A 15,930-nucleotide genomic window follows, 5' to 3' on the forward strand; every position below is an offset into this window, starting at 1 on the left:
ATGATATCGAGTTTAGAAACGTAAGAACCAGCGACTAGAAGCGAGCAGCCGAAGATACCAAGATCGAACGAATACCGGAAGATCACCGTTTAAGATTCTACGAAACGCATTTCGAACTCTCGTTTCATAGAAGTTACAAATGAAAGGATCGTAGTAAAGGAACGATCTCGATTGTTGATATAATGATATCGAAAGTATTGGAAAAGTTTCGTGCAAGAAGGGAAAGAAATCGGGCAAGCAAACGCGGAGTAGAAGCACGAGAGATTGCGTTGAAGTACAATACCAGGTGAACCTGAGACATATCTAACTTTGTAATTAAATCTTAAGCGTATGTAAATGTAAGATTAAGAAACCTGATCGAATGTCTCGCGTTCCGGGATAATATGTACAGAGTATTTGAATCTTTCTTGTGATATAATCATAATATTACTAAGACATAAACGGATAACGCAAAGCAAGAACGAAAGGCGAAAAAAAAGAACACGTAAAATTACTATTATCATTCCATGTTTTTTCATAGAGGTAAAGTACTAGCGTGATCGTGGAGGGCATCAAATATCTCTCCGTTTTTTCGTTTACTGAAGAGACACAACCTTCGAAGTTTACTCAAAGCAACTCACGCTAATCCCGATTAATGTATCGGATTTTTATTGCGTCGACAAATTTTATGTCCAACGATAAATGTAATTTTCTCCTCTTGCGATGTTGCGTGCGCTTCAATCGCAGTTTTCTTCGGTCAAAAATTGAGGAAGAAAGGAAAGAGGTAACGAAAAATAGGAAAAGAACTTTCCTTCAGCTTTAAGACCAACGCCGCGAGTTTAGTTAGATCATGAGAATGAAAAAAAACAGATAAAAATCCTAGAACCCTTATTTTCATTCACGATTACTTAGGCGACTCGTTAGACTTAAGATCCCGTAAATTAATACTTATTTATAATCCTTAGAACGGCCGTAGAAAGACGTTTTTCTACCAGAATTTCTGTGCCAACTGCAAAGAATGTTGTAGATCATTTCTGTTCCACGTTGAAGCATCATTCTAATCTTGTAAGATACTCAGATATATCTTTATTAATTGAATTTCGTAGTATATTATATTCTCTGATATTGATTATACAGTTCATTTTTGTATATTGGTGTGTGATAAATAAATAAGAATATTGTTTCTAAGCAACTTACACACTCATGTTCAGTATGATCCTATTTAATTGTTCTAGGTGGGTTTTAACGACTGAATACTTTGAGTTCAACATTCGTACTAAAATGTTATATAATGTGATTATAAAAATTATTTAAATAATGAACGTTCATTGAAGCGTCATAATGTTAATGATCGTTGAGTTCAAAGTATCGAATATGTACTTATGTAGCAAGAATGTAAAACATGAAAAGTGTTCAAAAATTTTCGTTTTGTAGTAATTTATTTCAAAGAAATTTAACATTAACATAAAAATATAAAGTTATAAGTATACAATATGGTTTTATAGTAATCTTGAAATATGAATATCAATTTCATATATACGTACCTATTACTACTGAAGAGATGGCGCGCGTCAAACTGTGCGAGATAAATTACGTTATTTTTACGTAGGCAGTCGTCTTAATACTAGTTACAAAATAACACTTCATCTCGACTTAGTTTCTAGACACTTCTAAACCACTCTTAAATATTGATTAAAAACGTTTGTACAGAAAAAAGGATAAATCCTTGAATTATTCAATACTTCAATTTATACGCACCGCGTTTACAGACGCCATTTTGGTAAGAGACTGCAACAGCGCCACCTGCTGGGGAAGATTATAATTTCTGTCTAGCACGCACATTATTTAAATATAAATTAACAAAATAACAACACTTATTACTTTTACGACTCTTATAAAATAAAAATTAAATATTCACTGGATCTTTACGCTCGATCTATTTATTTTCGATTCAATCTTTTTATTTTAAGTATCGGATGCACATGTCCACATAATACACATTTATACTAACTATAAAATCATAAAGTTAGATTTATATTCCTAAAATATTATAGAAATAAATTTAACAATGTTTTACCTTATGTTATACCTTTTACCTTAAAGCTTGACCGGTTCAAAAATTACTTATATTAAGTTAATTTAATATTACCGTATAGATTTTAAATGAGATGTTGTAAAAGAACAAGAGATCACATTTATTGACACTAATTAGATCTAATCGAATTAGAAGATCTAATAAAGTTACTACGAGCATTTCACAAACTATTTTATATATCACTAATGATTTTTAATTCTACTTTCTAACAATCAACGACATCGCAAAAATACACCAAATAAATATATTTGTTTAAAATTTTGTCTACTGTGCTGAAAGGACTGACGTGGAATTTTAAAGATATTTAAAATACATATCTTAATTTTTACCATACCGGTCATTGCTTAAGAGGAAAATGTCATTATTTCTTCGATTGATGTAATCACAATGTTGTGCATAGTCTGTACACTCCATTGCCTGAAAGAAAGTCTTACTATCTCAGATTTTAGTATGAAATTAACAAAAGAAGCAAATCAAATTGAACATGCAGGCTAAAAAATAAATTAATACCTTAACTACTAAGTTATTAAAAAACTTCATTTATTTCTCACTAAATGTTAGTTTTATTTCCATCAATAAAGAATAAAAAATCGTCTAAGTATCTTGAGGTAACATTATGCAAGCAAATAAAATCAGCAGCTATATTGTTTGTAAAAATAAAACTAGAGTATACCTTTTACATTTTATAGGTACTTTTAAAACTAATTAGAATGTTATATTACAATAATAAAATTATACTCACGTGATTTCAAGGCACTTCAAAGTCCACTGAACAGAGAAATAGGATAGGATTAAAATATTTCAATCCATGAAAACGTGTTCCCGCGCAACCTTCCGTATTCTTCTATACACCTGAGAGGGATACATGAAAAGATATGTTAGAAGTAAATGTTTTAAGTACTTCATAACGAAACTTCAATCAGTTTAGATTAAAAATATGTATAACAATAGTATATAACAATAGTGACACTGCTATTTTGTATTTCTCATAAGTTTATTGCTAATAAAAGTTTAAATAATATGCAAGATAAATCCAGTTTAATACAAATTAAACACGTATTCGATTGGCATTTAGTGAATATAACAAATATTTTTTAATTTTTATTCTCGCTTATATTATCGTAATTGAAACATATGTACTTAAATATTTAAGGAAAATTAAATTAGATTTATTATATTCTTTTGACAAAATTTCTTAACATTAATTAACATTTCGTGGTTGATTTAAAGTAAACATATTAAATGAAAATTACTAATATATTGATGAAGAGATTTTTTTATGGATCTCTGAAGATATTTAATATTATGGGTTAAATCTGAAAACATTATACGTTATATAAACGTTATTTTCGTCCAAGTTATAATGCTATTGATTAATTAGGATTTTGATTTAAAGCTTCGAGGTGTAGCTCATTATAATAGCGCTACATTTCTTATTTATTTCAGTTTAGGGTAATTATATATAGATATATGTATAGCATAAATGATTAAACTCCGTTTAAAAGCGGAAAGATGTTTATAAGTTACGCACAAGTTTTTTTTATCTTTGTTGTTTTGTATCCTTATACTATATGATTACACAATCTTTTTCTTTCTATTCGTAATGTTGTGGCTACTGTATGTTTACAAGCTACACGATCTTTCACTTCGTATATTTGGTACGTGCTACTATACACGTATATTTTTGTTTAACATTTATTTATGTCATTTTAAACTTCCAACACGTCATTTTAATTATTTTTTTTTCACGTAGATACTATACATATTAATATTAAATGAATTACTATATAATCACATAATTATATGTAACTTATGTAATATTAATTTATATACGGTCATCTGCCACTGAACATCATTTACAATATTTTACTTTCTTCTATTTTAGACACATATTACTATTTATTATAACGCACACGACTGTCTGAGCTATGTACTTTTCAACATTTAAAAAGCATCATATATTAAAACCAAAGAATAGATCCTATCTAAAAAATAAAAAGATTATACATATATATATACATATATATACATATACCTTATATGTATATATACATATATATATATATATGCATATGTATGTGTTTATGTATATACAAACATATATATAAATTAAAAACTAAAATCAGTTATTTACATGTCATGAACTTCATTATACATTATACCAATTAACAAAACAAAATAAGAAAAAAGAACTTAAAAACTTGCATATAAAATGAAATTATATAAAAATATACGAAATTTGACATCTCGAAAAATGTGACATAGCTCCGACATTTTTCTTTTTTTTTTTTTTTTTTTTATCTAACAATTTTACGTGTCTCGTTCCACTGATCCTCTTGGTCCTCTAGCCTTCCACTCTGACGTGACATTTTTTTCAGGAGAGGAAAGGATTTGAAGGGAGGTATTTTTTCTCTCTTTCTCTATCTTTCAATGCTTTCATAGAAAACCAGACTGTCTACGGGCTGAATATTATGTACGATCGTTCGCGATAAAAAACGCAATTGAAGGAAACAGTTTGATTACAGTTTTCATTGTATTACGAGTTTTACTGTTTATCCAGAAGCCATGAAAATTACATCCGGAAAGCATGCGATTGCTTTATTACACTACGGCTGGAAAAATTTCTATTATATAGAATTTCTATAGAATAATAAGAAAGAAAACAAGCGAATTATTCACGAACGTAAAAGTTTCTTTTTTGCGACATAAATTTTATTTCAAAGAAGGAATATATGAAACGTAGTAATCATAGATAAAAGTTTTGTTAATACCATTTAGTAGAAAATGATACTCCTTTGGCAAATCCTCGACAAATCGAAGAGAAATGGCAGTTACGTTATACCTGTTTGGTTCTATCGTCGCAATACGATGAAATATTGTAATATCATCTGCATATCGTTTACCGTGTTAGTCTCTCGGAGTACCCCCATTTTCATATAAGAACGATCTCGGTTACTAGGTTTTGGCATTGCCGGCATCGTATGTTGCCGTGTGTTAGGAAGATTACACGTCAATGGTTTAGGGCTATGAGAAACAATACAGTCAAAAAAGAAAGATCGTTGTTTCGCTTCAGAATCCAGGAATTGTTTGGACAAGATAAAATTAAGAAAATATTTGGATGATTCTTTTAATGGATTTTTACTTGGAAGGTCGTGAATACGGGGCGTTGCGGTAGCGCGAGCTTGAGCCCGATGTCGTTGTCGTCTTGTACGATTTCCATGCGCGGCTCGATGATTCCTCTGCGAATTTCATGGAGTGATTTATTTGCATTATTTTTATTAAATAAGGGCACCACGACGATGTATATGTGTATATGATATTAATCGAATAATTTCCTAACTATATACTACACGAAGCGAGAGCATTATGTTATTTTAAATGTTTTAAAAAGAAAATAGCTGCGAATGAGCTGATGAATAATTCAGTTAACATCACACATTGTTATGTGAAGGCATCCCGTGTCTGTTGAGGGTATGCTCTAATATTTAGGATATTATAGGAAAATCTTTAAGTTCGATTTCGAAAAAATATAGTTCGATTTTAAATAGTGGATGGAAATTATTTTTACTTTATATTGTTGAACTTTTTATTCGTGTATTATTTTTTGTGCGAGAAACATGGAATTTCTAGATTTTTGTATAAAACAATGAAACTTATTATTTTACTTAATTCTTATGGATTTTATCGTGAGTACGAAATTGTTATAATAAATCGTTCAAAAAATTACAAGAAACAATTATTAATGTTTTTTAAACTTTTGGCCGTATTTATATTTCCATTTAAAATTTGTATATTATCAATTTTTTATTTAGCTCAATTCAAAATATTTATTTTTATGAATGATAAATCAGGAAAAATTTGCCTACGTATAATTTATATATTAAAATGTTTTAATCCCATTGCTATTACGTTAATTTACAACATATCACACATGCGTGTATGTTTATGATAATTTCTGTACAATTACGTGTTATATTTTTATGCTAGAAAAAAAGTAGTAACAATGTAAAATGAGAAGCATGTTACCTGGATATTCTGATGTTTCGTAGTAGTTATGCGAAGAGTGCGGGACAGCATCGTCCTCGTATTCGTAGGTTGTGTACCTCGAGGAAGGATACATATCATCTCTAAATGATATATAAAAGTACAATACACATTAAGAACCTAAATCATTTCAACCTTGTTTGCTTTTTACACATTCCAAAAAAGATGTGGAACTTTGGAAAGATAATGAAAAAAAAAAAAAGATTGTGACGAGAACAAATATTAGTTATCGTATTGTGGAAATGAGTAGAGCTTTAATGTGTGGAAAGAAACAAATATTATTTTTAAAAATCATTGTACTATAAAACATTTGCAATATACTCTGAAGGAAAGCAACGCTCTTGAAAATGCACTTTGGGATCATATCAATAGTAAATTTAATCGTCAAGAAATGACTGTACCAATGTACTACTTAAGAGATGGATTAAATGGCAACAAAACTTCTTTCGAACAGGGTAACCTACTTTTTTCAACAAAATACGTTTGTTGCGCAGTAGCAATAAGAAGAGGATGACGGATTCAATAATTGAGCACACGTGACTTAACCCCTTCCCGTGCCATATAGCTCGACGAAACTCGGGTCCAAGCGGTAGGCGTCAAAGCGTGGTAAACAAACCAGACTGATGCTCAAGAATAGTCACAATACGAGCCGAAATGTAAATACCTATGATATAGTCAGTTTTACGCGACTCTGCTGTTGTGGAAGTAAGCTCTAATCCTTTTTCCTTTTTTCCTTTTTTAATAGATGACAGTTTCAAAATTATATTTCATGAATAAACGATACTTCAATAGAAATTCAAGCGTCTTCAAATATGATTTTATCCTGAGGGATGTAATAATACTACGCCTAAAAATAAATAGCATATAAACAAAAAATTCAATTATAAGAAATGTTCACCTTGAATCAATAGGTAATAAGAAAATACAACTCAAAAAACTTCATGGTACGATATTTCCTAACACACTGGTAGATGTAAAGCTATCTGTTCACGAGCGTGGCTCGTGATATTCATGTTTGGCCCGAGTATCTGCTCACGGGCCTGGCTCGTGATATTCGTGTCAAAATCTTCACGAGTCAGATTCGTTAAAGCACGGGAAGGGGTTAATGTTGTGATAGATCAGTCATAATGTGTAACAAAAACATCTGATTATGCAAGAACATTATAAATAACGAAATTGAAAATTATTATGGATTTTATCAAATGATATGATACAATGATATCTCGAGAACAAACAACTGCAGATTAGTATAAAATAAAAGGTTCGTTGCTACGGCTTCATGTTTGCAATATATATACATGACTGATTAGAAATATTATGCGTATGCCCGACTCTAGTAATTTTTTTATTTTAAATATTTAAATAAAATATTCCATTATTTTAATTATTTTGGTATTATACATATATACCTTTTATAAGCTGTTACGAAAAGCAGCATAACGTAACCATAATACTTGTTAATAAAACTTTATTATATTATATTTAATGCTTGAAATATTTACCTCATCGATTTATGTCAAGTGAGACATTAAGGGATAGGATTGATAATGTAAATGTATAACATGAAAAATAGTTATAACGGATAAGAACATTTTCGATGAATTAACTCTTTGATAGAATTATACTTACCCTGATGTTGATGTATAATGTCGGTCTCCATATCGGCTGCTACTGCCCGTTGATGTGTGATAATCGTAATCATGATGAGATCCTACACGATTACTTGGAGGTGGAGTGGCAGTTTCATAACTATATATTACATAATATTATGAATCTATAACAATATTCACTTAATAACGGTAATTAATTTAACTTAAGACTTACCCATAACTTTGATCCATTGCAACTCTTGCACGATCTAAGATAGAGAACACTTTGCTTTTTGCTGAAACAGGGCGTGAGATTGGTCCCCGGCTCGAAGGCGGTGGAAGTATCGCCGCTAAAATAGACGAAGCTCAAAAAACATATATTTTGAAATTAATTCGTTCACTCTAACATTGAAAGCAGAATATATATAGAACACAATTTTCTAACACGACATTACTAAAAGATCGGTGATTAGAAAATATCACTACCTCGCGAAGACCGTGGCATCGTTGGTCTTGTGGTTGGTCTTAATATTCCTCCAGCACCTGGTACTCCTCTGACAGAGGGCCTTCTATCATCACCACTTGTTGGATCATCTGTCATGCTCATTTCCATTTCGCGCATTTGCTCTTGCCGTATGTTGTCGTTGTTATCGGGAATAAGATATTTCCGAACTTCAGCCAACGCAAATGCAATACGAGCATAAGCCTCCGCCGGAGGTGCGAGTGCTGTTATTTCCACATGGAGGTCGTCCGAAAGGTGTGCGTATTTTGGATCCAAAGACATACGACATTCTTCTTCCTATATTAGAGTAAGTTGACGAAGAATTTTATAGAGGGATAATAACTTTATATTAATAATAACTTTAAGCAAAAATAAATATATATGTAAACAAAAAACTAAATCAAATGAAAATTCAAAATTCAGCATTTTTAATACAAAATTACTTTTTGACGATCTTTCATAGATCCTCTTCCTAGTACAGCCATTTTACACATAGTTTCTTCTTGTAAACGTTTCATAGAATTACCTTTTGGTCCCAGTAATTTTCCCACAAAATTGAACTGTACATAATTTCAAGATATAATTTCATTCATATATTTACTTAAATTAGGGATACTTATAACAAAGTATGTCTACTACCTTTGGATGTTCCCGAACCGGTACCAGTACTTTAACTGACACCCGAATTGGTTTTTCGCGATAAATATCCACATATTTAAGATCTCTAACTGGTTTCCCAATAGCTTGAGTTTTTTGAATTTCTATAGAACAAAGCAATTATTTTTTATTCTATGATAATAATAAATACAGATTTAAAAATAAATGATAGTAAAAACGTATTTTTTATTCTTTGTTACTGTAATCAGAAATTTATTGATATAAGCACATATACAGTTATTAATATTCATTAATCTGAATTACAAATTAGACTGAAAAATATTGAAAATTGTAATAAGAAGTTATAAAATATATATCAATTTATTTATATATTCATAATTATTAGTACATTTTTCTTTAATAGATGTTTAAAGTTATATACTCATAATATACAGGTGTTAAAGAAATTAATCTGTATACTAAAACAATATAAAAATAAGTAAATGGTTTACAACGTAGGTTTACATACATATTAATATTGATTCTTTAAACTAAATACGTTTGTATTTCCTGAAATTTATTTATTATGGAAAAGTTTGATGTTTCCTTTTAATTATTGTTTATTGCACTAACAAATGTGATATAATTTTTGTACAGAATTAGTAATATATTCGAAACAATGTTAGAAAAATTAAGTAACAAAGTGCAAACTGTTTTTCGCTTACACGATAATCTAACCTTAAATAATTTATTCAATTCGACTTTAATGTAATAAAACCAACAAATCGTGTACAAACAGTTATGCTAGTAAATTACAAAAATAAATATACAAACAGTAAAAAAATAAACACGGCCATTAAAAATAATAAAGATGATCTAAAAACAATGACTACTGATGATAGAGCAATATTCACATTCACCTTGATCAATTAATCTGGTTGCATTAGGCCATTTTTGCGAATCCAATTCAACTTTTTCTTGCAAAAGCTCCCGGACATATTCCCCGGCTTTGTCAACCTGATGTTCCTTTTCATCACGTTCCTTTTCCGACGATGTTCTTACCTTCGAATCGGCATTTTCTTCCCTTTGATACTTGTATTCACCATTACTCGGCCGCTCACTCATAATTACCACCGTTTTATTAAATATCTACTTTAGAAGATATTGAATGAGAAAACAATAATTTCGTTAATGAGATAATTAGACGAAGTACAGAAGACCATTCACATATAACGCGTCTTTAGACCAGAGTAGCAATGGCTGAACGCTGACTCTCCCACTTCCAGATAACCTTAAGGCGTATATTCATATATTCATCAATAATCAGTATCTTCTAATCTTCTTACCGAAGATTCGATAATTTACATTATATTTACATTAAAACACGTTGCCAGAAATTTTATAATTATAGCATTTATTATGTAATTTATGGAGTAACTCAGTACATGTATCTAGAAAAAGTTCATTAGGTTATTAATAACTGATTTTATTATAGAAAGCTTGTTAACGAGCAAACAAGTATTTACCGACCCTTTATATATTAAATAAGGAAATGCTTAATGTTAATCAGATATTAATATATATATACATATACTTGAAAGCAAATTACTAATTTGATATTTGTATTACCTGTAGATGGCGAACATATCGAAAATATAACCTCGCAATATCTTAATTTATGTTTAGTCTGTATTTCGTTCATTAATTATGTATAAAAATTGTAAAGAGTGAGATAATTAATTGTATTCCAACATGAATCACATTATAGTAGTACGAAGTTATAAACCAGGCGATGAAATTAATTGTAGGGAGTTAGTGAAAGCGGGCGTAATGTCTTCTCTAAGTTCGACGTTTTTGGGAATTGTATTTAAAGAATTGACTTTTCAGTTGATGATATTGTTTGCCGCTATAATGTTTATTTTTTTTGGATTGCCCTTGACAGTTTGTATTTCAGTTATTCCTCTCGTCATTTTTTTGGTATATGTTGGAACTTATATAGCTTTCACTATGAAAACTATGGAAGTTAATGAAGAAGTTTCTAATATACCAAGGTAAAAACTTTTTATATGTATGTATTATTTAATGCTGATGTTAAGACGTTAATATCAAAACTATAGTTATTTCCATAATTAAAATGTATTAATATAGTATTATATAAAATTTTTATTATGAAAACAAAGTATTTCAGATAAAAGTAAATATCAACATAAAAACTTCTGCATTTATTATAACAGGATTTATATGTCTAATGCCTTTTCATGCTTTTGGGTTGCTGAAGCATTTGAACCTTACCTAATGGCGCATAATGCAAAGAATGTACATTATACCATAATGACAGAACAACAATTTCGTGATTCAAACATTGACATTTCATCTCAGATTAAGAAGATTGTAGGAACTGTTGCTTTGTGTAAAAGCTATAGATTAGATAAAGGTGCATGGATCAAAAGGCTCTATGTACATGAGCGATATAGAAGAAAAGGAATAGCTTCATGCCTTATAAATGTTGCTGTGCAATTTGCTATTACTGAAGGATACAGTTGTGCTAATCTTGTTGCCTCAGAATATACAGATGGTGGGAGAGAGCTATCTTTTAAGAAAGGTTTTGAATTGCAACAAATGTACCATAAACCAATTTTGGGCTCACTTATAACTGTGTTAATGTATGAATTGACATATCAAATTAAACCTGGTGAAGCTGATTATGTGCCTGTAGTTTACACTAGATCAATGCTTAATAAATAAGAATTTAGAATTAGATCTAGAAGAATTAAATCTAGAAAGAAAGAATTAGATCTGATATTTTTTTAAATACACAACCAGATTTTTATAAATTTTTTAATCTAAGACCATATCTTCCAAAACATATCTAAAGATTGCATTTATAATTTAGTTTATTAAAATATTTGTATAAAGTATAATTAGTATATTTATATAAAGTTAAATATACTAAAAATATAGTTTTTGTAGAAAATTTATTACATATATTAGCATTTAATATATTATAGAAAATGATATTAACAGTATAATGATATTATGTACAAAAAATATATTTCTCTTATTTTTTCATATATTCCCAGTATGCTTGAAGTTCTTTGTTTTCCCAGTGTTTCTCTGTTACTTTACATAAATACCTGGAATAAAGAGAAGGATCATTTTATATTTTTTTATTATAAGAAGAAATCTCTAATTTCTGTTTCTGAATTTTTTAAATTTTGGACATAAGTATAATTGAATTATTTCATGTATTATCAATTAACCATTGTCTTATTGTTATGAGTCCAAATGATTTATTAAGCGAGAACTCTTGTTTTAATAATTGACAACTTACCAAATTCATATCAATTTAAGTATAATAGGAACTTATTTATCACAGAAATATAGTAGATAGAATGTAATCCCATGTCAGATCAGATGCTTTAAAAATCTTTGAGAACGGGGACTATTGGCATATGGAACACAATGTATGTTTTTTTAAATATGTGAGTTTATGCTTTATAAAAACGTGGTAATCTACATAAAAAAAGTTAATTATTACTACCACAAAATAACTACTACAGGACGACTACTACAAGACAAATATTTCTTCTAATTATTTTGTGAAATTAATTTAATTAAAATTTTTATATCCAAGATGATAAACATGTAATTTTATAAAATACATTGCCCTATCCCTAGAATGAATCACCCATAAAATAGTATTAACTAATTTAATATGGCATACAAAATATAATTTTTTAAAATTTACCACTACATATATTACATGGCATAATTGTATATATAACTTTATATTTGTTTTCATAAGTTGAAGTGTGATAAAAGAATTCTTTTTTTGCTAAAATCTTTTATATGTTTTACTAGTAAAATTTTATAACGTGGTTTATTTGTTAAATTGTGTAAGGAAATAGAGTAATATATAATAACAAAACGTTTTTCCACTTTACTGTTAGTAATTAAAAACTAGCTATTTTGATGTTATACTTACTTTTCCTGAATTTCTTGAAGCACATTTTTTTCCTCATCTGTAATTCCATTTTTAACAACATCAAGGTTTATCTGCAGTTCTTTTAAATTTTGCATTCCGACTAAATATGTAGCAATATCTTTGCACTGCATAGAATACCATAATGCTAACTTGGCTAATTCTGTATCATGATCCTGCAAAGATAAGTTCTCATTATGTCATAAATAAAGTAATCTCAAATACAAATGTATATTATGTTAATGTTTCAAATTTATATACCTTACAATATGCAGCAGCATCTGCACATACTTCTTTTGTTTGTTCTAAACTGGGATGCCAAGTTGGTGGACCTTTATTAGTTAGAAGTCCCATACATGGTGCAGAAGCATTAATGATACCAATATTATGTGCCTAAAAATTGGTACATTTGTTTAATCTGTTAACAAGTATTATTTTGGGAAATATGGATATTTAATTTACTGCGAAATTCTACCTTGAAAAATGGAATATATTCAGACAAAGTATTATCTATTAGCGTATGCCTTGAATAGCTCAGTACGCAAGAAATTTTAATATTACTTTTCTCAATACATTCCTTTAAAATGGATATCGGATATCCAGTGATACCAATGTGCTTTGCCTTGCCCTCCGCAACTTGTCTTGACAGTTCCGGTAAGGTTTGTGTAATTACTATGTCTAAACTTGGTGCAAATTCGATATCATGAACCTATAAAAAATACATGTTACTAATTGATAAATGAAATAAACCATAAAAAGTTGATGGTTCTTACTTGGATGACATCAACATAATCCAAACCCAAAAGTTTCAAGCTTTCAAGGAAACTATTTCTAGTTTTTTCTTTGGAAAAATTGAACATATTTTCGTAATTTAATTCATATCGTCCGACTTTTGTCGCGATATAATATGCTTTACGTGGAATGCCTTTCAGTGCCTAGTTGCATTAAATAAGCATTAAACATTAAGTAAAAATTAAATAAATTAAAAAAAGGTATATGTTAAAATGTGTATTATAATATGCAAAAAAGAATACTTTTCCAATAGTAGTTTCGGAGCGACCTTGACCATACCATGGTGCGGTATCAATGTAATTGATCCCCTGTTTTATTCCTTGACGTATCGCTTCAATTGCTTGACCTTCATCATACGTACTGTTGCCGTATCAACATATGAAAGTATAAAATTATCGTAATATTAAATTTTAAAAATATTTATGAAAACATTTTTTTCATAATTTTTTTATAAATATTAAAGCTTATGTTATGTATGGAATAATAAATTTTGAATAAAAATTAAGTACCAACCCATAATGACAACCAAGCGGTCCGCCACCAAATGATAATTTGCTGACCATCAATCCGGTTTTGCCGAAAGGTCTATATTCCATAGCCTTAACGGCTTCCAAATCATGAAAACCTTCGACGTATGTCGGTGGTAACATATTTCTAAATATTAATAACGAAATTAATTAAATGTAGAAATGTTAATATATCATTCTTAAATTTAATTGTGTATATCGTGGAAAGTATCTTAGTTAGGATATTTAAGAAAATGAATGAAATATATTACATTTTAGAGATGAAGTAATCAGTTAAATATTGGAATGTAAATAGTATGAACATCATTATTTGATGTTAAACAAACAGAATAAAATAAAAGTAATAAGCGGGAATAGAATTTTATATTGGAAATGAAACTGATTGTGTTGCTGTATGACTATGTGCAACAGCAATAGTAATATAATACATACGCGCCGTATGCAGGGACATTATTACTTTTGCAATAAAACCACTTTATTATACATAAATTTTTTTATTTTTTTTTGTATAGGCTAAACTTTTTTCCTTATAAACTTTAAAAATTTTTTAAATTTTTATCGTATTTGATGTATATTATATGTATGTCTGTGGTTGAAGTACAACTTGCGCTTTTACCATAAGATCCTATTGTATTTCAAGAATTGAGTTAGCGTTAATCTTAATCATATTAAATCTCACGAATAATTTTTAAATACTAACGTGTAAGATGATTTATATTTAACACTTAAAGTACATCGCACGATTTCCACAGTAGAGCGTAAGGAGCACTTGAATAAACACATTATTCTTATGTCTATCAAATATAAGTATATTTCTTTTATATTTTTGGAGTTCACGAACTAAGATACTTTGAATAGAGCGCGTGCACTTTTCTCGAAGATAGAAGTGAGAAAGTGACATTTTCCACGATAACATTATCTTCATTCGAATGTGTGATAAATAAAAATACTTACAAATAAACAATATTAACACGAATCAAATGTGCGTAACGAGTCTCATGATGTATATCTTATGTGTTATATATGCACTTTGTTGTGATTATGATTATATATGACGCATATAACTATGATCTATTTATATACCTATCTGTTATATTTATACGGAAACAAATAAAATCTGTTTTCAAGTTACGTTTTTATGAATAGTTACGTTAATGTTTATGAATCTCCTATTTTCCAACGATTCACAAACTTAGAAGTCAATGCTAAGATGATAAGAATAGGACTGGCTGTGAACATTCAGCCTTGAGCATTAAGCGAATTCAGTAGTGCCATCTTCTTAAATTGAATGAATTCAAATATTATTTTTGCGATATTGATCCATTAGGCAGTACACACGAGGTACACACCAGTTACAGATCAAATATGTATAAAATTTTGTAGGACGTTACGTTACCGATATTCGGTAAATGCAAATTGGCGCCAACTCCACGCTTCTGGTAGTGTTAAAAGCAATATGGCTGTCACGTCAAACTTTGAACGCGTGCATGTCGCGAAAATCCCATTAATCACATTTTTCAACAAAAGATATCCTTCGTTGCTGTGAATTTTTGCACAAACAAGGTAAGATATACATTATATTTACTAATATGCAATTCTATCTTGAATGTACACTTATGCAAAGGTAAGAGTAGTTTTTGAAAGCTTACGTTATATCGTACAATGTTGGTACATACACATATGAGCGTAATAGCGAAATAAAACATAGTCAAACGGACGAACTTATTACTTTAAAAGCCTGTGAATTGCGTCGGCAGGAGAAGTAACAAAGGGAATTCCAGGATTTTTATGCTACTACTAAATAATAAAATTAGTACGCTGTT

At 29.3% G+C, this 15,930-nt stretch overlaps 3 protein-coding genes across 9 annotated transcripts; 1 reads left to right on the plus strand and 2 right to left on the minus strand.

The window, feature by feature from the left end:
* Positions 1-1,903: 1,903 nt before the first annotated feature.
* LOC139989251 (KH domain-containing, RNA-binding, signal transduction-associated protein 3) lies at positions 1,904-10,267 on the minus strand. 5 transcript variants are annotated; one of them, XR_011800298.1, is made up of 10 exons: positions 10,153-10,267; positions 9,727-10,097; positions 8,849-8,970; positions 8,653-8,769; positions 8,194-8,506; positions 7,943-8,072; positions 7,748-7,867; positions 6,101-6,201; positions 2,817-2,926; positions 1,904-2,491 (listed from the first exon to the last, which is right to left on the minus strand). XR_011800298.1 is itself a non-coding variant. In XM_072007437.1 (9 exons), exons 2-9 carry the CDS (start codon positions 9,929-9,931, stop codon positions 2,919-2,921), a joined length of 1,116 nt encoding a protein of 371 aa, XP_071863538.1. In that variant the 5' UTR covers positions 9,932-10,097; positions 10,153-10,267; the 3' UTR covers positions 1,904-2,918. The 5 variants fall into 5 exon arrangements, 3 of the variants coding, with proteins under 3 accessions (XP_071863538.1, XP_071863537.1, XP_071863536.1); XR_011800297.1 differs by having other exon boundaries at positions 1,904-2,713; XM_072007437.1 differs by having other exon boundaries at positions 1,904-2,926.
* Positions 10,268-10,432: 165 nt separating this feature from the next.
* LOC139989256 (N-acetyltransferase family 8 member 3) lies at positions 10,433-11,686 on the plus strand. Its single transcript, XM_072007445.1, has 2 exons — positions 10,433-10,857; positions 11,041-11,686. Exons 1-2 carry the CDS (start codon positions 10,559-10,561, stop codon positions 11,549-11,551), a joined length of 810 nt encoding a protein of 269 aa, XP_071863546.1. The 5' UTR covers positions 10,433-10,558; the 3' UTR covers positions 11,552-11,686.
* Positions 11,687-11,764: 78 nt separating this feature from the next.
* Positions 11,765-15,345, minus strand: LOC139989252 (uncharacterized). 3 transcript variants are annotated; one of them, XM_072007441.1, is made up of 8 exons: positions 15,191-15,345; positions 14,094-14,234; positions 13,823-13,940; positions 13,562-13,723; positions 13,264-13,497; positions 13,050-13,181; positions 12,792-12,964; positions 11,765-11,940 (listed from the first exon to the last, which is right to left on the minus strand). In XM_072007441.1, the coding sequence occupies exons 2-8, from the start codon at positions 14,228-14,230 to the stop codon at positions 11,865-11,867; spliced, it is 1,032 nt and encodes a 343-aa protein (XP_071863542.1). In that variant the 5' UTR covers positions 14,231-14,234; positions 15,191-15,345; the 3' UTR covers positions 11,765-11,864. The 3 variants fall into 3 exon arrangements, with proteins under 3 accessions (XP_071863542.1, XP_071863540.1, XP_071863541.1); XM_072007439.1 differs by lacking the exon at positions 15,191-15,345 and adding an exon at positions 14,808-14,991; XM_072007440.1 differs by lacking the exon at positions 15,191-15,345 and adding an exon at positions 14,808-14,991 and having other exon boundaries at positions 11,896-12,248.
* Positions 15,346-15,930: the final 585 nt, after the last annotated feature.

Source organism: Bombus fervidus, chromosome 7 (assembly GCF_041682495.2).
Source record: "Bombus fervidus isolate BK054 chromosome 7, iyBomFerv1, whole genome shotgun sequence".
Lineage (NCBI taxonomy): Eukaryota > Metazoa > Arthropoda > Insecta > Hymenoptera > Apidae > Bombus > Bombus fervidus.

Coding starts and splice junctions, on each gene's coding strand:
- LOC139989256 (XM_072007445.1), top strand. CDS start 10,559: ATGAATCACATTATAGTAGTACGAAGTTATAAACCAGGCGATGAAATT. Junction 10,858..11,040: donor GAAGTTTCTAATATACCAAG/GTAAAAACTTTT, acceptor TTATTATAACAG/GATTTATATGTCTAATGCCT.
- LOC139989252 (XM_072007439.1), bottom strand. CDS start 14,890: ATGTGTTTATTCAAGTGCTCCTTACGCTCTACTGTGGAAATCGTGCGA. Junction 14,235..14,807: donor AAATATAAATCATCTTACAC/GTTAGTATTTAA, acceptor ATTAATATTTAG/AAATATGTTACCACCGACAT. Junction 13,941..14,093: donor CCGCTTGGTTGTCATTATGG/GTTGGTACTTAA, acceptor ATACGGCAACAG/TACGTATGATGAAGGTCAAG.
- LOC139989251 (XM_072007435.1), bottom strand. CDS start 9,931: ATGAGTGAGCGGCCGAGTAATGGTGAATACAAGTATCAAAGGGAAGAA. Junction 6,202..7,747: donor CATTATACATCAACATCAGG/GTAAGTATAATT, acceptor TATATCATTTAG/AGATGATATGTATCCTTCCT. Junction 5,314..6,100: donor CGAAACATCAGAATATCCAG/GTAACATGCTTC, acceptor TGAAATTCGCAG/AGGAATCATCGAGCCGCGCA.